Here is a 23,652-nt window from a genome sequence, read left to right on the forward strand (position 1 = left end):
GCTTTTTCTAACCTTTGTAGCCATCTCAGCACAAAAACAAATGGCAGAAAGACATAAAAGTCTAAATTCTAAGCACTCACATATATCCTAGAAAAGGTACCTTCGGTCCTGAAAGTGATATGAAACAGGACGGTGCCGGGGAAGATATTCTTCTGAGCAGTCTTTTATTATAAAGGCTTACATCATTCTAAATGAAGTGAATTTGTTTACTGTCAAAGTATTTTACCAGCCTTACCCTTTCTTTTCACCTAAAGGTAGAAGACGAAAACAGGTAAAAGGAAAGATAGACACTTGCTGAATATCCTCATTCTGGTGCTAAATGAGCTGCTGTTTTTATATTTTTTAAGACAATCTTAGTCACAATATATGGCAAAATGATATATAGTTGAGAATGGCAATTGTGTGTGTTAAAAATCAAAACAAATAAGTGAAACATGATACTATCAAAGATTCATCCAAGACATTGAATGAAATCTGGTTAAAAGCTTGCTACTCTAGGGTCACAGCACATGTAGGTAGTAATGTCTACTATTAAAGAGGAGCTATATACTAAGTAAGTACAACGATGAAGTTAATCATGATGGTTAGTCAGATGAGGGTATTCATCATTAAAAAATTAAATGAAACAAAAGAGTTATCCTGTGAGCACAGTGAAATTGAAAGGTTTCTGAAGATATCCTGATCCTGAGACCTTCTTCAAGAATGATTTATAAAATACACTCAAAAACATTTTTTTTTTAATGCATACTACATAGCTGAAGTTTATGAAGGAGCTCAGTAGAAGAAAACAGGAAAAAAAAGAGAGAGACAAACAAGAAAAACAGATACACAAAGTCTGATATAATTAAGGGCTTTAAGAAACTGTTAGTGTACCATTAGAGGTCAAAACTAAAGAAGGCTTCTTATTTATTCTCAGGACAAATAATGATTTCTCAGTATCATTTCTTGTTTGGAAGTTTTAGTCTTTAGAGATTTCTTTATCAGTTTTACTTCACTTTAATCACAGAAATCTATCCAAAGTGTCTGTGAGGGAGCGCACGCACTCTGGACTACAGCTGAAGACATTAATTAAGCCTCACGCGTAAACCTGCAGACAGGCTGACAAGCTAACAGAGGCCTTTGCTTCTCTGGAAGGGGAGCCAAGGGAAGCAGGAACAGCTTGATTACTGGAAGTGAGAAACTGGTTATATCTACATTAGCATAGTCCAATTAGAACTGACCTTTAGAGCAAAGCTGTTGGTGCTGTGGACCTAATGTTCACACTATTTGTATTTTGTGAGGTGTTACTTCTGATTAACTTTTATCCAGTCATGTGGATTGGATACACCCAGTATCCCAACACCCAGTAGCAGTTACAGAACACTTTTTGCAGAAAAAGAATCCAGTTTGCATACTCCAAGACCATGCTGTAATATGTACCAAAGGGCAGTAACTGGAGAGAGATGCAAGATGCCCTTCAAAAATCCACTCTTGATCCAAACCAAAACGCTAATGTCATGCAGTTATGGATCAGAGGAGACTGTTATAAGGAGTTAGAATCACATCTGAAAAAGACTGCATGATCTCAAGATACTATGCCTAACTACTGGAAGTCATTCACTGGCAATTTATATTCAAGATCAAAAGTTTAACTGATCTATTAAAAACTAATCAAAACAATTCACTTTAATCTGTTTGTTTTTACTACAAAGTTTAGCAAAATTATTAAAAATCACAAATCCATAGAACCTAAAAATAAAGGAAAAAAATCTACTGACCTTCACATAACTAAGATGAGAAACATTCATATGCATAATATTTTTATTTGATATAAGATTAGTCTGTTTCAGGGAATAAATGATATGACAGTCAACTGTCTGTACATGAGCTGAAATTTGACCCAAATGTACAGTTAAATATCTCTAATTTTTTTCTCAGAAAAATCCACGTGGAAAGAATTGGTAATTTCAGATGGCATGAAGCAAGCATCTACACATACCTCATAAAGGATAATTTCATTATCATCTCAGGAGAAATGAATGGCTTCGGATGCTGTGGCCAGGACAGGACGATGCCTTCAGGTTGGAGTGGAGCCATGTATTAGACTCCATGTGTTTATGCTTACTTGTTTCTTATGTTTGTTCCACATCTGCACTGGGTTTATTCAATGGGAGAGAATCTAGCATCAAAATTGTATCATGCTGGCTGCATCTACAATTCTTGCTGAATTATGTGGCATATGTTCTGATTCTGGTCTAGCTGTCATGCATATCAGACACCTAGATATTTTAGATCCTTTTGTGGTTCTTATGTAGAAACCAAGATAAATGGGATGTAAGGAAGTGGCTGCTGCATACTTGGTTCTTACTGAATTAAGAGACAGGGACATGTGTGGAATATACAGTCCCTGAACTAAAACCTGAAGATCAAACAATATTGATGCATCTATATGCCTTCATCTGAACACTAAACTCAAGGTGAAAAAACAGATTTATGCTTGCTATTGTTACCAAAATGTACACGTGACAAAATGTCTCTGTAGAATGTATTAGTAGTTATTGATTTAGGCTACTTGAATTCACAAAGAAAGCATCTATGCTGTGCTCAGCAGGTGCCTCCTCCAGTATTGTGACTAGCAATTGCACAAAGTAAGCCCCTGCATCTTGAGAAAAGAACAAGAAAAATAGCCAGAAATACACAAATACTAGAACTGATTCTATCTGCAGCCCAGAACAGTCTTCTAAATGCTCCTCTAACAGTGTAAAGAGCAATTGATAATTGGAGGATTTCTTAAGGTGCTAAGAACAAAGTATAAAGTAAAGAAAAAAAAACAGTATGGCCTCTTACATACTGTATTGACAATATTTCAGATATTCATATCATTTTCTTCTTTGGTGAGAACTTTCAATGCATTTCAAACTATCCTTTTTCAACTAATAGGAGATAAAGTCAAATCATTCTGTATCCTTAGTGTAGACTTCAGTTTTCCTTTTTACTAAAAGTTATTTAGTTTCATGTAGATCAGTGTTGGATGCCAACAGAGATTTCACTTTTACTAATGAGAATGAGGTACAACAACACTGTACTTTTAAAAATTAATTAGGCTTTAGACCAAAAACATTTCACCATCACCAACCTAGATCTGTGATGCTACAGTTACCATTTATACTTTCAAAGACTACTTCAAGAGTATATACTGTAGGAACTGTTGGCAAAATTGTGCATGACAGATTGGCACACTAACAAATTTTGTGAACTATAGTTACTTTCGTTGCAGAATGTGTGATTTCAGTTCAGCTGAAGATATGAATGAGTCTCTGGCTCAAGACCAAGAACCAACTTTACTGTAAATCCTCAGATGTTTATTGTACAATTCTAATGTTGAAACTCTAATTACCAATTCCAGTGCTGATGCTAACTTGTTCAGCTGCTTCTGTTATAAGACTTTTGCTTTCCCTATGAGTTTTCTTCATCCCAGTCTCACTGCTAAATTCCAACATCTGTAGCCTGAAGTTCTTTTCAGTATTTATTTCCAATTGAATTTACCCCAAAACTGTTCTTATAATATACATGTTAAAATTATTCTTACAACCCCCATTTGTGTCTATGAGACTCAATACATCACACAGTGATACAAGTTTATTGTTTTTTGTCTTTTCTCAAATTAGGGATCACTTACATAGTTTGAAGATTTGTCCTTGAAACATTCACACAATTAAAATCTTTATGTTTAATTTTAAATTTGTTCAAGCAAAAATTTAGAGCAAAGCAGTAGTAAGCCTGATCAATGCTGAGCTTTTAAAATCTAACATCTTACAGAAAGGGTTCCTGGGTCTATGGGCTAGAGTCCATATTGCTACTAGAGCTGAGTTTTAAAATTTGGAGTTAACAGGATACTTACATTTCTAGAGCAGAAGTTGGCCCAAGGCCTCTGTTAATACAAAATATATTGTGCAGATGTTATGTGAGTAGCATTTCATAATTACAACAAAGCAGAGATACGGAAAAACAAAAGAAAAAAGAAAAAGAAATCAACTCAGTCATTGCTTAAAAAAAATAGGAATTATTATTTATTATTATTATTATTATTATTATTTACATTATTGTCAATAAGGCACAAGAGACAAAGGACTTTGACATAATTGAAGTAGCTTATTTCATGTCTTAATCTGCCTGGAACAGATAACCATTATACTGTTATAAACTGGAATTTGGTTGGACAGAATCTTATACAGATGAAGTTCTTGAAACTGTCAAGTAGAAATCTCAGGCTTTCTGAAACAACTTTTGAAAATGTTGTAAAATATAATGGATGGATACAATAGAACATTTTAGTTGCCTGCAAATCAGCAATCTATAAACTGAAGTTTGAATAATAAACCTTTCAATGTCTTCTCTCAGTTTCTCATTTCTTTAACTTTGGAGAAAGAGAGAAGGTATCTATTAATAGGAAAGCCCAGAAGTGAGACAGAAAAATTGGAATGTTCATGCCCGCCTGCAAAAACTGTAAGAAATTATCCTTGAAAAAGGGCTGCACGATTACATCCAAGGCAAGAAACAGGAACACAGCACAAAATACATGAATTTGATGACACATTGAGTTTTTTTTTTTTTTTTTTTTTTTTTTTTTAAGTGCATGGTATTTACTGACAAGAAATTACAGTTGTGAGGTTATTTTATTAGATTTTTTAACTTCTGTAATGAAAAATGAATTCAAGCAATCATACTGTTCGTACTGAAGAAAGTTTAAATTGTTCTGCTTTGTGCAATTAAGTTCATGAAGATGCTGTTAAAGTCAGCAAAGCTTTCAACTAATGTTAATGTTACTTGCTATTGTCACACACAATTCTTGTTCTGAAATAACCAAATCATTGCACTTTATTTCTCGAAGGAATAACTTCAAAACTACTCTGGAATAACAGTGTTAGTAAATATTCAACAGCATGAAGCACAAGATGATGAGAAATGATGCTTATTTATTTTACATCTAAAAGTAGAATTATTACCCCACCAGCCTTCTATAAGGAAGGACTGAATTAACAGCATATTTAAGATCTAACAGCAATGAGTATCACTAATGTTTTTCCTTATTGTAGGCAGCACAAGGAACAGGAAAAGGATAATTTTGGTTCTGAAGCACATTATTTCACCTGCAATATCTTCACAATTCAAACTATTTTAATAAAATGCTTATAACACTTTTATTTTTTTACCCTCCCTACCTTATTTTAACTCTTGAGGAAGAAAGCTTGACCTCTCCTCATTACAGGTAATGCTGCTGCTTCCTGAAACTGATGGAGGCTGGGCAGTTTTCTGACAAATTATCTGGCAGCACAAGAAAAATGCAATTTTGAAGTCATTGAGGATGGGATTTCAGAAATACATTAAAAAGTTTGAAGTTTAAGTCACACTACTAGATGGATGGGAAACTCTTTCAGGGTATAGTAAAACCCAAACAAACAATACCCTATAAATGCATTTTCAAGGCTGAAAATTTCATCATTGGTGACAAGCTGTTTCAGAAACTGGAGGATTATGCTGTCATCTAGTTCTTACAACAAGAAAGGATGCATAATGTACCCTCAGAAAGCATGCTTTCTGTCTAGAATAAAAGGGTGCAGTTCTGAAGACCAACCAATAACTTAAAACGTTGCTAGCTGGCCCTGGACACAAAAATGAAAAAAGATTAATGCAACAACAAAAATTATATATAAATATGTGTATGTGTGTGTGTGTGTCTTACATACACATATATATGTGCATATATATAGGTGTGTATGTAGAAAATTTGAAAGAATGTTGTAGATTTTGAAGTAGCCAAACCAATTCAGTTCTTACTGAATAGAGAAAAATATGGAAAGCTCATTTCAAGGAGGAGACGGACAATATTATAAATATTAACCTGCAAAAACAGTATCTGCTTGTAATAGTCAGCTGTCACAAGCTGTAGAGGAAGAAGTAATTTGCCCCCATAAGAAGGGAATGGTCTTCTAATTGGGGAATGACAAAAAAAGATGTGAAGATTACACTTTACTGATAGACAGAGAGTTTGGAATATAGGTATGATTCATTCTTATTTTCTTCATTTTAAACTTCAATATATTTGTTAACTTCCCCAGTTCACATATGAGATGCTTGGCAAACTGTGTACAGTATTTCCTCTACAGTTAAAATGTAATTTTTTTCTATTAGGAATTTAATTCTTCCTGATAGACTGCAAAAATGCTGAGAACAATAACAGGAAAAAATTTAGTCTAATATAACAAAGGTCTGACATCATGCCTAAACAGATGTAAAATGAGAAGAATTACTCTTCTAAATTGGTTCATCAAACTCCAGAAGTAAGCTTCTATGACTTTGCATAAGATGTCATTAAAATAAAAACTGTTTCAAGACTTACACTTGAACATTCACAGCTCCTTTACAATAACAAACACATTTGGGGTTTTACATGTTACTGTTGTTTATTTTTGAAGATTATGAATGTCTTGTCTACTTTTTATGCTTAATAACAGGTTTTTTTAAAAGTGTGAAATCATAACACAAAATACATGATATATAGTAAGCATAACTGGTCAAGTAAAAAGGACATATGACCAATATTTCTGTTTTATGCTAAAACATGAAATTAATTTGTCTACATACTTTATCTAATGGATAAAACTAATTTTGCAGGTAGGCCTGCGCTTAAAGAAACTATACTTTAAATAAGATAACAATTTCTGTTTTAGAATGAGTATCTTGAGAATCCTTCTTATGTTCATTTTCAAAGCTCTATCTTTGAAGTTTTGATCTGCTTTTTTCATCCAGTACTTTTGAGATTCATCTGATATGAATCATAAAAAAGGAAGAATGTTATTATTACTGAGTTGGAAATAAAATTACGAACTGTTAAAACAGCTATATTTTTGTTATTTTTCTTGTTTTATTCTGCTTAAATAAATTAATTTATTGTTCTTTTGTCCAGAACATACTCCATCACAAATGAAACTACTTATTTGTGGACTTACTTATGAAGACAGCAAAATGGAAAGAACAGGTTCTACTGACACCATCATGCAATTTCCATATGTAGACTTTTCATAGAATTACAAAATTACTGAGGTTGGAAGGGTCCTCTGGAGTCCATCTATTACAAGCTCCCTACTCAAACCTAGGTCTACTAAAGCAGGTTTTCCAGGACCATGACCAGTCAGGTTTTGAATATTTCCAAGAACGGAGATATCATCCATCCTGTCCAACTAATCATCCTTATAGTAAAAAAGATTTTTCTTATGTTTTGGTGGAATTTCCTGTATCTCAAGTTTTGCCATTGCCTCTTGCCCTGTCTCTGGGCACCAGTCAAAAGAGCCTAGCTCTGTCTTCTTTAACTCCTCCCACCCCTGGTATTATACACATCGGTAAGTGTGAGCCTTCCCCTCTCCCAGCTAAACAATCCCCGCATTCTCAATCTCTCCTCTTATGTCAGATACTCCAGTGCCTTAAGCATCTTTGTGGCCCTTCTTTGCTGCAAGAGCATTGAACATGCTGGTTCATGCTCAACTTTGTGTCCACCAGGACCCCTAGGTCTTTTTCTACAAAACTCCTTTCCAGCCTGTTGGCCCTCTGCCTGTACTTGTGCCTGGAGTTATCCCTCCCAAGGTGCAGGACTTGGCACTTCCCTTTGTTGAACTTCCTGAGGCTCCTATCTGCCCATTTCTCCAGCCTGCTGGGGTCCTTCTGAAAGGCAGCACAACTATCTGGTCTATCAGCCAAACCTCACAGTTTTGTACCGTATGCAAACTTGCTCAGGGTTCACTCTGTCCCATCATACAGCTAATTCACAAAGATGTTAAACGATACTGGTCCCAGTAGCCACCCCTGGGGAACATTCCTAATGACTGGCATCCAGCTGGACCAGCGTCACTGATGACAATCCTTTGAGTCCAGCAGCTCAGCCAGTTTTCTGTTCACTTCACTATCTTCTTACCTAGCTTATCTAGATATTTAACGTTATTACATGTGTGTTCCTTGTTGTTAACATACAGAGTCTCTGAATATAATGTTGCTCTCCTAACTTAAATAACATACTATTTACAATGCTTTTGTGAAGCTTTGTCTTTACCTTTGGTACTAAAGGCCTACAAGCAATGTGTCGCATAGCCTGACTTAAAGCAATACATTTCAAATCACCTCAGCAGTCTCCAAGTTAGGACTAACAGACAAGCAGTTTTTTTTTGTGTGACAAATCATGTACTTCTTTGTACAGATGGTAATGGTTAATCCCCCCCACCACCCCAGTAACAGCTCTCTCTTTAATTTTTTTCATCTGTGCATCCAAAGTTTTATGTTTTCTACAGAGCAGAAGTCCATACAGTCAAAACAACTCAAAACAATCACTTTGAGTGTGTATCAGGATCAGCCACAGGATATGATGAGCAAACTGAGACATCGCAGAGTTTCACTGAAATTTGTCCTATTGGAATACAGATGCATTACAAGCAAGGAAATATTTTAAAACTGAAGATGCATTTGATACCAAAACACCAACAAAACCCCAAAAGAAACAGTCATTATTTCTTTAATTGTTCCATATTATTCTGAAGTTGTTCCCAAATCAAAATCTGTTTCTCAGGCTGGTATAAAAATTAGGTGGATTTAGGCCACGCATGACTTTGTTCATGAACTGTAATCATCCAGAGTAAAAGCTTAGGTAGTATCAACTCAGATTTTTCAGCATAAGGAGTAGACATCTTCCTTGGATGAACAACAAATCACTGTAATCATAACTAGAGTACCAGGGTGACATGAAAAAATGATGTGTTCAAAAGATAGAGCTGTACAATTGGGTGACCCCCAGACAAGTTTCAGTGAAGTATAGCAAATCAAGGGCAAAGTCATGATTCATGAAGGTCTTATCAGCTGTCAGCAAAGAGTGGAGTACAGCCAACTCAATTTCAGAATGGCAGTCCCTACAGAGACCACCAACAAATATAAGAGTGACTTGTCCCTTGGCAAAACTTGTGATTAAGAATACCTTATATCATGTTCATAGCCAATAAACTGACACTAGGCTTTCAGTACATTGGAAGTACACCATGTTGAGAGCCGCAATGACTTAGAGGGCCTTTTATGCCACAGTAATGACTTTATTCTCACTGACAGGTGAGTGATTCCCAAAGGCAAATCTGAAGAGTACGTATCAGAAAAATGACTTGGGAGCATTTCAGACTTTACCAGAGAGCAACGTGACATGCAGCTGCAGAAACAAGCATTGTACTTTACACTGAGCAATAAAGGGAGAATTTTTGGTGTGTTTTTGATCTTTGATAGTACAAAGAAGGTGGAAAATGACTGCATTTCCCAATTGGGTTTTCCCTGGTACCTTCAGGTCTCAGTAGTGGTAAGAGTGAGGGACTCGCACTAGTTTTATTATACGGTAATGGGACATCTTATAGAGCAGAAAGTAGGCTGTATATAGGGAACAATTTGGCTTTATGTTTTCCAAAGAATATGCTCCCCATCCCAAAACCGACAAAAACAAAATCTCCACAGGATGTTGCAACTGATTATGAACACGTTTCAGGCATGACAGCTTAATTGGGCTGATCATGCACTGGTCTCTGAGACGAGAAAGTGTACATATGAGGGTGCTTCAAAGCAGGCACTACTTTGTCCAGGTAGCCAGACCTTTGAAATCTAAATTACTCTACGATTCTATCTTTTATGCAAGAGGTACTTAATAAAAATTTCATTGAACTATTACCTTCCATGGGATTTCTATAAAATAGACTACAGAGAATCAAATAAAATAGTTTCTATGTAAGTTACAAATACCTCTTTCTGCTCTAGCCAAGAAATCACAGAATGGTTGAGGTTAGAAGGGATCTCTAGAGATCATTCTGTCCAACACCCCTGCTCAAGCAGAGCCACTTACCGCATGTTGCCCAGGACCCTGTCCAGATGACTTTTAAATAACTACAAGGATGAAGACTCCACAACCTCTCTGGGAAACCAGTAATCCGACTAGCACAATCAAATGTTGAAACCAGATATTATATCAACACAAGACCAGTGTAATTACATGCACAAAAAAGCAGTGGAAGAGACACTAACACCTTTGTAACTACCAGAATCTCAAATAACTCACAAATTTCTCATATTTTTTTCAAAGCAACATTTACAATATAAGCTACCTTGATGGCTGGTTCATAATCAATATCACTGATATTCAACTTTTACCCACACTAGATGGAATTTCATGCATGTTTTACAATAGTGAAACAGCTTTCTAAATATTGATCTAATAAATAGGGTTTTTAAATAACTCCATCACTATGTTAACCTTGTATGAGCAATAGTCATCAGAAATACTTGGCTATTTCTCTAAGCAGAAATCTAATTACAGTCTGTGAAGACAGTTCAGAACATGGACCCATTCTTAAATGATAAAGGTGCATACTGATACATTGGAAGAAAATTCAAGACCATATGTCAACAGCTCAGCTATCAGTGTAAGCCTAAAAGCAGCTGCTGGAAGTAGAAAGATTTCCTCTAATAGCTGAATATTCTGCTCTTTAACTAACTTGAAACAGATTTAATACCGCACTAAAGCCACAAAGCACTGCCATAAAGATTTGCCATCAGGATAACAAAGGCAAAGACAACTTACAAATAAAATTCTATGTCAAAGAAAAGATCTGGAGAAAACACAGAAGCGGAATTTTTGCTGTGACCATAATATTCATCAATACTGTGGACTTTGCAAAAAATCAATTTTCAAATTAGGTTTTTAAGAAGTCAGAGGAAGGAATCAAATTCAAATCAAATCTTTTGTCAAGAAGAGAATTCAGGCCTTGACATAAAAGCATGTAAGACATAATACTAACCTAAATATGTACTGACCTGAATTCACAAAGATTAACTCTATGTTGATGATGAAGTATACTTGGAGAAAGGGCAAAAAAATAAATGTATTGTCAAAAAGCTTTTGCTAAGATTGCTCACACATGGGAAAAATATTATTTGTTCTCAGAAAGACAATCATGTATTTAAAAATACAAGATATACAGCAAGTTTTCAGAGTTGTGTGTGTTCAGTTACAAGTTTATATGTAGTCAATGTTTTTGTTTTCCTCACCTCTTTTTCAATGATTTTCAACTAAATCATTACCTAAAGTGTTCTGTAAGATTGTCTCTTGAAAACATGTGGTCTAAGCCTGGAGAGTATACTTTTAACCATGTTAACTGTATAGAAAAAGCAAAACAACTGCCATAGCATGAGGCAATGCTGCTTTTATGTATAAGGAAAACTACTTAACAAAGGAAACTTGAATTTCCTTCAACTCTTATAAGCATTACAGGTGTGAACACCCTGCATTAGTTCTTACTGTTACATGACAAACTAATAAAACTCTACAGTGATTGTTTCCATTCACAACTGCAGCAGTACAGGATGATAAAGAAATCTAAAACATTTTAATAATTCAAGTCATTACATGAGGTGTTACATGATGTCTTATTACATTTTTCTGGGGGTATATCATTAGTCTGGATTGCTTGCACCTGGATCAATGCAAATGACATAAAAATGGAAAAGAAATTTAGAGAAAAATATAACATTCTCTTACTCAAACTTCCTACTTTCAGACTAGTATTTTGATTCAATGTCTAAATCTAGACTGTTTAAAATTTTAATTCCTTGGTACATTTTAACCTCTGGTAAGCACCACATTTAAATCCTCACCGCTTACATGGAAAAGAGGGGAAAGGCATTCTGCTCCTGCATCACCCAAAGTAGACACTAAGAGCTGGCAAGCAGAAGAGTGCTTCCAAACCCACTGCCTGTATTGACTAGATCTCTACTGGCTGTAATGAGAGCTCAGAAACTTAACTCATACTTAAGATTTCTCCAGCACCGAGTTAAATTTCTCCAGTGACACGGCAGCTAATGCCACATGCAGATACCACATGCCTAGGAAGGCCACGCGCAGGGACATCTCAAATACCTACTTTAATTGCTTATGTAATGTATGCAAAATGCAATGAAATAAATGAGTGATTTTACATATGAATACCTACTGGAGCACAGCTCCAGAGTGTTTTCCCCCCGTGTTCCTCTGTGCCATTCATGTTTTCATGTGCCACAGGTTACAGGAACTTCAGCGCAATAACTACTGAACAGGTTGGTGAAGAGTTGGGATGTGCATAGGATTTACAAGCTCTGCAAGGTGGTAACTAAATCTACATACATAACACTTTTGTAAGCTAGATAACAAGTGTTCTAATGTTAGAACTGAATAGATCTGTGACACCAAAAGTAAAATTTTAGTTGAGATACTTTGTCCAGCTAGTGATCTATTCTTTTTCTTCTGTTGGTTTGAGGGCACTTATTGATGGACCTATCTTTTTTTTTCCCTTTAGCTTTATAGGACCAATGTAACCTTATGTTAATCTACTGGTAGACTGCATCTTGTTCCTTTACAGCACTTACATTTGCATGTGTTTTTTTCTCAGGTTGGCTAGCAGCTCTGAGTGAAATTAGGGCCCTACTTGATCGTCTCATTAATCTCACTTGAAACTGAAGTTTCTACTTTAACAGAACCACCGTTCTGCAGTATAAAGCACCCCACCAAGCAAATACCCCAAATCGTAACTGTCACGCACAGTAAGTGAAACTGGTGCAATAACAGACACCATCCACCAGTGAGTAGCAACTGAGAAAAATGAACACAATGAACAACATTCTGTAATTTCTAGGGCAAAAAATGTGCTCCCTGAAGGGCCTGGGAATTTTACACAAATTTCACAAACTCCACATGTCAGAATATTTATACTGGAGAGGTTCAAACTTCAGGCATGACTTTAAAGAATTTTTTATATTTGATATGAAGATTAGAAATAGCTAGAAAAAATGAAAGTATGATGGTTAATATGATAAATTCTACAGTTTCAAAACCATAAAGGAAATATTAAAAGATCGGAGAAGTTACTTTAGAGGTACTCAGACCTTTCCATGGCTAGGATAAAAACCATGGCCAAATTTCCCCTGTAGATGCCTTTCCAATTTTAGAAAAGCAGAGAAAGCCTTACTAAACCAAAAGGTAAGGGAATATCACCATCTTAATAAAGTGATAAAAATCAGACATTATCAATGGAAACACTGTTCACTAAATATTTTAAAATATTTCCATTACCTAGGCCCAGTATTGCAACTCTGTTAAACACTGAAAGAGCTTAGCTTTACAGAAAAAGACAAAGAGACTAGCTGTTCATCTCACACATCTATTAACATAATTAAGAGTAAAATAATTAAAAGTAATTGGAAACTGACATGACACCATTTATGAATGTACTTGAGACATATTTTAATGCACATAAGATAAATTTCAACAGACTCTATGTAAAGAAAGAAGATTTTTTCCACAAAAGTATTTAGAGTATAAGCATGTCCTACACTCTTGTCAACTTTTGTATTATTAAAATCCTTTGCACTTGATTGACTGAAAACCATTACAACATTCCTCTCTGATCATAGGTTATCAATTGTATGGTAGCAATGACTTAACAGATTTCAAATATTGCAAAATGATTTTAATAGATCTATGATATTTTATAAGCCAGCGTGACTGAGTCAAAATGAGTAATATTGAACTTCTGAATACATAATATCTTGTTTTATCTTTTTCCTCTCTATAATAACCTGCCACTAAATGATAAAACAATTACATTTAACAATATTACAAATGGTTTGTTTTGAAAAATTCCATCTTAGAGACATTATCCACTTTAGTAAGATTGCTTTCACCTACTTAAAAAAATCACACTGTCTAAAACCAGAAAGGACTCAGGTTGAGCTACTTAAGTATATATAAAATTATCCACTTATTTCACTGCATTTTGCATATCTTACATCATCAATCTTGGATTTCTAGAGTTCACATCAAATGTTGCATTTCCAATGCTGAATTCATTTTGAGTATAATATATATATGCTTTGAGAATCCTTTCTTAAGCGTAAGAAATTTCTTTCAGGAAGTAAGCAAAGTTTCAGAAAAACTCATTTTTGACATGAAGGCAGCTTTCTCTTTTATCATATCCTCAAAAACAGAACTTACTGATTGCTAGTTTAGAAGATGTAAGAATGAAGCTTGGTAATTTGAGACTGAAAAAAATCATTTATATTGACTGTAAATTGAGAAAAAAAGATGCAAAACATACCTTTCTAGAATGGATTTCTTTCACATATAGTGGGAGTAGAAATTCAGATATTCCTTCAAGTCGTATTCCTTTTTTAGTGACTCTCAAATTTCCCATTCCATCCTATAAGCAATAACATATATATATATATGTATATATTTCATTTGAGGAGTTACCTTATGCAGAACAAAGTACAAAAAAGAACACAGTAGCTAGCCTAATATCTAAAAATAGCGAGTGCAAGAACACTAGTGGTGAAGTGAAAAGGAAATCACAGAAAATATAGAAGAGCAAACTTTTATAGGTATATGAAAACAGGAAAGACTGCCATATTTTCAAAAATCAAAAAAGTGTACACTTTATTATTGTTAAATAATAATGCAGAAGTATATTTTTCATGAAGATAAATGCTTTTTTCACGGCTAATAGCCAAAGCATATGCAAAGCTTGTGGTGCTGGCAAGAAGTGTGACTGAAGTCACCTGGAGAGTCTGGGCAGTAAGAAGTTTACAGTAAAATAATAGAGACAAATACAGGTTATACATTAATGGGATTGTACATTAAACTGATTTAAGATTATTCCTTAATCATGTCGTCTTTGGAGCTCTGAAGATTTGTCTCGTGAGCTGTGCAACTCTACAGTATTTCTTTTGCTTTTCTGAAGTGCTCCCATCCAGTGTCTAGGGATGGAAAAGTTCAGGTAACGATTGCTCCCACTAAAGTTTCCACTGTCCACAGCGCTCTCAAAGATCTCAGACAGCAGCTAGGCAGGGGACTCGTCGGCAAACTTCACCTAGGCCTGTGGAATCTGATGGTGAACTGCACACATTGTCTCTTGGTTGGATGAAATGCAAGGTACAGATTTATGCCAGCTAAAAAAAATTATCTCCAAAGATATATGAATCTTTTGGTAAAGCAATCAAGTACAAGCAAGTATTTTTGCTTTTCCCAACAGGCAGATTTTTTTCTTTTCTTTTTTTTTTTTTTCTTTTAAGTAGTAGTTGCTCATCATTATGCAAAAGCATGCTGCTGGTGAAAAGGGAAGAATTTTGAAATTTTTCTTTTTTTTGGGGGGTGGGGGAGGATTTGGAATTTTTTAAACAAAAAAGGGAAAAGGGCCATGGTATAAGTCTGCATAAAACAAGCAAATCAAATAATTCAATGCTCAATAAAATATAAGCCTATAAAAATAGCATCTTAAGGCTTCAGCTATACTCTTACAGGTAAAACAACAAAACCTGCTTCGCACTGAAAGACAGAATCATTTTGCAAACTGATGGAAATCCAAGATCTATGATCCCTGGATGTCTGGTACTGTGTTTGTACCAGAGGATACTTCCTCAATGTACAGCCAGTGGAACTCAAACCGATCCACTGAAGTATAAAACTAGCAAATTTAACTCAATTGCTGATTAAATGCTTTGAAGCAACTGCTAACTTTACTGTAGCAGAATAGTCAGAACTTGCATTTCTCTTCTGTTGGCTGAACTGTGAAACTAGTAACCTCCACCTGCTGGGCAGCCGTGAACAGCCGCATGGCAGAGGTCCACGCTGTTCAAGCTGGATGCAGAAAAGGACATACTTGACGAAAAGCAGTTATGCTTATACAAAGACACTTTATACCACTATAGCTATGCTCTTTCTAAAACAAATAATGATGCCAATATTGTAGATCTTAGATTGATACTACTGTATCCACATCTGAAGAAAGACTGTGAAAATGGTATTTAGAGAGACAAAAAAAAAAAAAAAAAAAAAAATAAATAAATAAAAAATCACATCTTCCACAACATAATTCAATTTATATCATTCCCAAGCATAGCCAGGCTATAAAGAGAAATGTTTTTTCAAAAGTACAGTAGATAATGACAGAAGTAAAGAACATAATTTGGGAAATCATGCTTTCACACATCAATTACGAGGTGTCTATGACTACACAACTAGAAACTACCAGAATCAGAAAATAAATATAACTCCTTTCCAAAACACAGAAAATATGGAATAATAAAAGCTACTGCTCAAGCTATCTATATCTCAGAATATATCTTGTCAAAGTAATATTACGTAAGAGAAAATTAGCAGACTTTGTAACAATCCATATAATCTTTAGGAAAATTCAAAATTGATTACATAAAGCCAATAACTGCCTTTTTGTTAGCATAAATGCTCTGTATATTTAAACTTTGACAGCTGAATTATCAAATAATGCTTCCTAAAAGAAGAGATATTATATCTTGAATTTTTAAATATGTTTTTAAATACAATACCTAAGGTTTCATAACTACAAATGGGAAATGGAGAAAGTGGAGCCTTTTCCTGAGAAGAAAGTAAGATAACGGAATTTTAAAAGTATGTATAATCTACACTAATACCTGTTAATTCAAAAATTAAACAGTTCTATTTTTCCATATATAATACCAGGCTATATAACAATATGGTAGAATAACTTGAAGACAGACAACGACCAGGCTATATTTTTGGCAGCGAATAAATTTTCAACAGGAATTAGATACTGATTTATTGGTTTAGGTAATAACACATTTTCTAACCGAAAAGGCAACGTCAATGCATCATTACATCTGCTTCTATAGAATGTTTGTGACTACCAGGCTACTAAATATGATTGAAAGTAAAACTTGCAAAAAGTTATTCTTAATAAAAACAAACTAAAATTTTCAAAAGTCTAGAAATGCCCAAATTAAGGTTGCCTAGGAAGCTTCAACTTGTTTCACCTTGTGTGTACCTGTATAATAAAGTCTATAATCACATTATATGCAATTATATGCAATATATTTTATATATGCAATATTTTACCATCTGAATTCCAGTAAATTCAACACAAGTGTGGCATTACTCCCTTAAACCTTAACAGGTAGTTATGTTACTTTTCAAAATAATACTTTTGGCAAGTTTATGTAGAGTAATGCTGTTCTTTTTTTACAGAAAGGGAATGGAGGCACAGGAATTAATATGTTCATTAACGCTTGCTGCTTATCATATTTTTTTCCTGTGTATTTTTCAGTAGCAGGAAGTTAATTTGTATAGCAAATTTAAACTGATGTGGTCTCATAAACAAACAATAGAGACTATTTGTCAAGATGAGCTTTTGTTTTCCTGCATGACTTTTCCAGATAGCAGAGAACCACTCACCTGACCCTCTGCTAGAGTTCAGCAGCTTGAGTATGGAAAAACTCTGGTCACATGGGAGCACTCTACCTCCAGTAAAATTATTTTATACCCTGGTTAGATTTATTCAATAAGACCAGACTGGCAATGCGTTCTGGAATGTAAGCCACAAATGGTGTGGCATAAAATTAAACCTTAAATGCTTGACAAACACAATAATCTTCCAGAAGGTAACTAGTCTGCTATGGCTGTTATGAAATAAGATTAAATAGTAAAATAAAGAAAATAGGAAGATGTACTACAAAATGCTTAAATAAGACTATCCTCATTCACAGAACCACTGACCAAGAGGTTTTCTTCATTTTTGATTCCCCATCTTCTTTAAACAGGCTCTGTAATAACGAGAACTCCTTGTTTCATTACAGTTTTCAGAAGTATCATATTTAGTTAAAAAGTTATTACAATTTAAAAGGTTACCTGGGGGAAGATCTTGTCTGTTTGGTTCATCATTTAAGGCACATATGCCTACGAATATCAGTTTAACTTTGGTTTCCATAAAAGAAGAAAACTAATATAAAAGGGTTTAAAACAAAACTGGAGAGGAAGTCTTAAAACATGCTTCCATCTTCCTGTAGATCAGATTCTAAAGTAATATTATTTTATTTTTTTTCAGGCTTTTCTTCTGCTAATCTTCTAAATAAACAGCCCAAATTACTTCATGCTTTCCAGACAATGGGTACTCAAATTATCATTTTTGTGCGATTTCATTTTATTCAAGTGCAAAAATATGCTTGGTGTACTATTCAAGTCCATTCTTACAATAATTAAATGTTAATTTCATTATCTATATTACTAGTTCAATTTTTGCTTGAATCCATGTTATTTCAGAGTTCACTTTTTATAATAGAAAAGGGCAGAGGGAGGGAGAAAGGAAAGGACAAAAGTAAGAAAGAAAGAAAGAAAAAGAAAAGTAAAAAGAAAAAAAATCAATTAAACATTATTCTATTTCATTTCTGAAGGTGTAATTACTGAGGAGTAATGATATCTGTTTAATACTTTCAATATCTACCACCACAGCCATGATTGCTGGTCAAAGAAAACTAAAGTCAACATTTCAGTACAAAAATGCAAGTTTTTTTATATTTGCTCACAATGAGAATGAATGCAATAGCACATAAGACTATACCAACTCAAGCACTAGAATAACATTAAAGTCTAATGTGATTTGAAGACAAGAAGAGCTCTATTTGTCATATCTGTTTGCATCAAGCTTTAGAAGCAAAGGTACTGATTTGCACATACTTGGCATTGCTACACTAATATTCTCCAATTTTACTTGATGGAAGTTACCGCAGAACAAGTACATTACTGTAAATGAAACAGATCAGCAAATCAGCTTTCCTTGCTCAACAGAATTATCTGTCTGTGGTTACGCTCTCCAATCAACTGTTTTTACAATAAAACAAAACATGATTTCACTTGATTTCACTAAGAAAAAAAAAAAGATTTAAGTCTTATTTTCATCCTTCATTATTCAACTATTCAAACTAGATTCAGAAAATCCTTAAACCACTGACTACCAGAAATTGAAAGAGCTCAGAACAAGAAGGACTTCCTGTACGTGCTGCACATTTATGCTACTCCCAAGCATACCCTTCTGGCCACTGTTAGGTTGCCAGGTTAGACTTCATACACGATCATTCTTATATGAGCAAAAATTCTTATTGTATCCATGATTTTCCCTCCCCATCCCCATCAGAAGAGGAAAAAAAAAAAAATAATACAGGTCCCATCTCACTCCTTTTGTTCATCTCCTTAGTTATGACACTCTGAGACAAACCACCTCCTTATCTTTACACACATAAATATACCTTTACTAGAAATTCAAATAAGCAGCTATTAAAACCTTTAATATGTATGAAAACTAAACATTTATTTTAGGCTGCTGTTTTTTTAACTAGCAATTTTCCAATAATTTTATTGAATTTAAATACTATATGAAAGTGAATAAAATTCCAAATTATAGGTATTATATATCGCTGAAAAAGAGAGTATAATTTCATACTAGAGCATATTAAATGTACATCTTAAAAGATTTTTTTTTCTGATGACAAGATTTTCTCTTCTTGAAAAGAAATATAGGACATAACCAGTTTAGGGAGTCAAACAGCTAATCTTGACATTCAGAGGATTTTCAAACTTTGACCTGTACATAAATAGGCAAAGATGGAATACTCTTAGAGGGTCTGGTAAATGAACTATACAAAGTCTGAAATTAATTTCATGGAAACTTTAAATGGAGAGAATGATTTTTTTTTTAAGGCTAAATTATTTGTTGGTAATGTTTTAAAAATTCTTTAAAGTGTCTTTTGCATATACAAAATATGCTTTATTTCTGCCAGATAAACTATTAAGGCACAGAACAGAGGATATGAGAGCCATGAGTACTTCTTAACAAGTCAGGAGGTTGCCTGCCATCTACAAAAAGTTATCAGCTGTGAGATTGAGGAAAACAATAGAAATGACAATCTACCCCAACTAATTCTGTATTATATTGCTATATAACAAAACGCGTTTTTTTTGTTACTTTTTTTTAACCATGAAGGCTTTGCTCAAGTGAATCAAAAAGGAATTCTATCCAAACTGCTGATAAACAGATGTGTGTGAGATCAAGATTAGCAATTTGCATGATGGTAAACTCTCTGTACCATACACTAAGTGTCCTAGAATAGGATTCAAAATGTTGATTAGGAAACTGTTCAAGCTACAGAAAGAGTAGATCTGAAGCCAAGCTGAAGACAGCATCTACGTCAACCGGAAATAATAATTTATTTTGGAGGACAATAAAGTCTTACAGTTTAGCCTAGAGGAAATCAAAGCTATTTGCTTGAGCCTGAGCTCAGATCTGTACCTCTAAGGAGCCTGGTAATCTCTGGGTTGTGCTGCTACAGGGAATAGGAAAAAACAGCTTCTTTAGGATCAAGGAATTCAAGCTTCGTTGGCCTGCAGAGAGGACGTAGCAGTGCGACGCTGCCATTCTTTTAAGTGAGTTGAGAGCAGGCTTCTCATAGACCTTCCAAGAAACTGCCATGCCTCTCACGTGAGAATAGGCAGCGACTAGGCAGCAAAGGGCTCCACTAACTAAAATGGAAGTTTTTCCCATAGGAATTATACTTGGACCTGCATCCACAAGTGGAGTGAAAAGTAAACAGTGTTGGTTAATCTGAATTAACTCAAACATAAAAAAAAAAAAAGGGGGGGGGGAAGACGACACACAAAAATTTTATAGCTCAGTTTTACATGGTGTTTTTAATGTTTTCCTTAAGACATACTGAATATCTGTTTTAATGTTTTGGAGCAGGAACAACAAAGTAGCTGGGGGGCAAGGAAATCTGTTATTACCAATGATGTTCAAGTTTTTCCTCAAATACTATGGTCAGTTGTGATATTCTACTTGTTTTCTGAGCATATAAACAGGCTCAGATTCTACCACTGAAAGCTCACAGTCTAAGAAGGGAAGAACTGCACAGAACATGGAAAAAGGACAAAAAAACATATTATGTTTAACAAAACACCTATGCCCAGTGTCCTTCAAATCAGTAAGAATTCAATGCCAGTTGCTTGTAGGTAACATGGCAGAAGCTAATCTTCAAAATCAGTCTGAATGTGGTTGCAACGCTATGAAAGAGTACAGATGAAACATCTTGAAATGTATGAAGATGCAATGCAAGAGGAAAAAAATAGGGTAAGAGATCTCACCTAAAGGTAGCTGAGACAACAAAATGGCAGTAAAAAACTGGGGAATGTCAAAGTGCTGAATTAAATTGAAGACAGGCGAAAAATACCAAATTTGATATGACGGCACAAAAGGCAGAAAATATGGCAAGTTTGGCATAGTGATGGGGATGATGAGGAGCAGAAAAGTTACTAGCAGTTACACTGTTGATGAAAAGGAAGAGATACAATAATATTATGAGGGAGATGACAACATGGGAAGTTATTTGTATTGCAGTCACACAAAGAAAGGATTGATTTTACAATCACAGTTGGAACAACATTCCAGATAGAGGAAAATGGTGTTTGGACATGAGGTATGGGTGTGTAAGCAAAGGAATAAATGCAGCCAGCTATAGTCCTGTATACAGGGAAAAAGAGTAGTGGTATCAGCAATAAAAACAGAGTGTGTGTCTGGCTTACAAAGAAAGATAAATATGAATTTAAAGAGTCAAAATAAAGGTAAACTGAGAGAGAGATATCTAAGAAAAAGTGTTGAGATAGCAAAAATCCAGACTGATGGGGACAAGTCAGAAGCAGACATCTGCTCGCAGCCACTAGCTGAAAACAATAGCTGAGGCTGCGTAAACGAATGACAAGAATAGATATCATCAGAGAAGAGCCGGGGAAGAAATTACTGTAATAAAAAGGGGAGCAATGTTTAAAGGGATATAAAGCGGCTGAGAAAAAATAACTTGTGGGAAGGAAGTACTGGCCATGAGATTTGAACTGAAAAAATACTTAAGGAGGAAGTCAAGTCAGACTACAGTGACAAATAATGTAATTAAAATATCTTGACTATATTGTGTAAAGTATTAAAAATTAGAATGTTTTTGAAAATGTAAAACATGACTTGTTTTCTTCAGTTATGAAAATAATCTTGAAATGAAAATATAAATCTATACCTGCATATATTAATAAAAAAATATATCTATCTAGACCAAACAATAAGATCTTTCTCACTTAAACATTTGATTTAATTCTCTGGTCTGAGTACTCAGATTATTTTTCATTCACACATAGATGTGTTCTTTAATGCAAAGTGAAAAAGACAGGATTCAAGTGACCTTTCTTCACAATTTTTTCCAGATTAAGGTATGCTATTGCTAAAGTTCTTATTTTTAAATTATAATATAATTATAATAATTATAATTCTAAATACATTTTAAACAGTATGTTCTTAAAACAAAGGTAATTGATAAACAAGGAAAAACATAGGAACTAACTAAACAACCTCCGCTAGAATATCTGCTGTTTCAGGCATGTAAACAAGGCAAGATGTTCAGAGCTGTTGAACATCTAAAATTCCTACAGAAATGTCACGAGAAGGATTTGAAATCTAGACCAAATTCTGTAGAAATTTAAAAAAAACAGATTCCTAATATCTCTTAAACATTCTAGGCATTAAACTAATTATTATCTTTATTTAGAAGCATGTTCTCTGCTTTGAAACTACCAAGATTTTCATGCCACATAAAGCCTTTTCCTAAATATGCACAGCTATTGAAAAAAAAACCTCGGACACACACACCCAAATGGCTTTTTATCCTCTAAGGCTGGCAGACAATGCCATCTCATTCTGCAGCTTTTTCTGCTTTGAAATTCCTAACCCTTTTATCTTCATGTGCAGCTGAAATGGATGAAAAACAATACAAAGGATCGAGTGCTTCGTGGTGCTCCCAGGCACTATTGTACACTCAGGAAGACAGAGCTTATGATGCACAAAAGTTGACTTTTCTCAAAGACCTTGGTAGCCAGCACACCTCCTTCTCTAAAATGAAAATTCTGTGATTCAGTTAATGTGTGGTCAGATTAACATAACGCTATTTCCTCCCCTATACAGCGTCTTACAATCGAACTTCTTGAACCAGCCAGAAAATACTGTATGCTCTTTATAATTCCACACTGGATGCAAATAGAAGAGTAATGTAAAACAGGGTCAGGGAACGGCAAATTTTCCTCACAGTATTGGTCAGCAAGACTACTAAGTATGAGTTAGTGAGTGGTTTCTGATCTCTGCAGCATCAGAGGAGCCCAAGCTGTGTAAAGATGGGCAGACGGGCTGGAAGCAAAGAGGATGCAATGAGACAAGAGGCAGGAGGTGAACTCCGTCCCTCATCTGAAGCTAAACACTGAAAAGTGGTAAATCCAAGAGTATTACTCTTTTTTACTTGCCATTCCTCTCCCTTCCTTTGGATATATGAAGTCAAACTTACTACACAAGGTGGTCAAGTAATACTTTTTTTCAGTTGATTTTCAGTGTGGAAAACAAATTCAAAAATGTAACTGTTTCAATATGAGATGAATATTTCAGCACTTGGCTACAACATGGAGTTTGTCAGGCCCTGAAAAAAAGCAAGCCATTGGACTGTGTCAGTGAAAGAACAAAAATAACCAAAGGCAGACCCAAGAACACGGAGGAAGAAAACCCACCATCAACACCACACTGCTCCTGGCAAAGAACATGGGATGAAAAAAAACTCACGTTACTATGTGCAGAAAGGGTGAGCCTAACACCAACGAAAGGCATAGAGAGTAGAAGTTTGTGTGTATCAGTTAACTGTATCTTCATGAGGAATGAGCTGTAATAACTGGAT

The 23,652-nt window shown here is 34.8% G+C and overlaps 1 protein-coding gene across 2 annotated transcripts in view; it reads right to left on the minus strand.

Moving 5' to 3' along the window:
• The window catches only part of SGCZ (sarcoglycan zeta), a 217,146-nt gene that overhangs the window by 105,398 nt on the left and 88,096 nt on the right, over window positions 1-23,652 (minus strand). For both annotated transcript variants that reach the window (XM_062574644.1, XM_062574643.1), the window contains exon 2: window positions 14,178-14,279. In XM_062574644.1, coding sequence (XP_062430628.1) covers window positions 14,178-14,279 — 102 coding nt within the window. The remainder of the gene's footprint in view (window positions 1-14,177; window positions 14,280-23,652) is intronic.

Source organism: Rhea pennata, chromosome 4 (assembly GCF_028389875.1).
Source record: "Rhea pennata isolate bPtePen1 chromosome 4, bPtePen1.pri, whole genome shotgun sequence".
Taxonomy (NCBI): domain Eukaryota; kingdom Metazoa; phylum Chordata; class Aves; order Rheiformes; family Rheidae; genus Rhea; species Rhea pennata.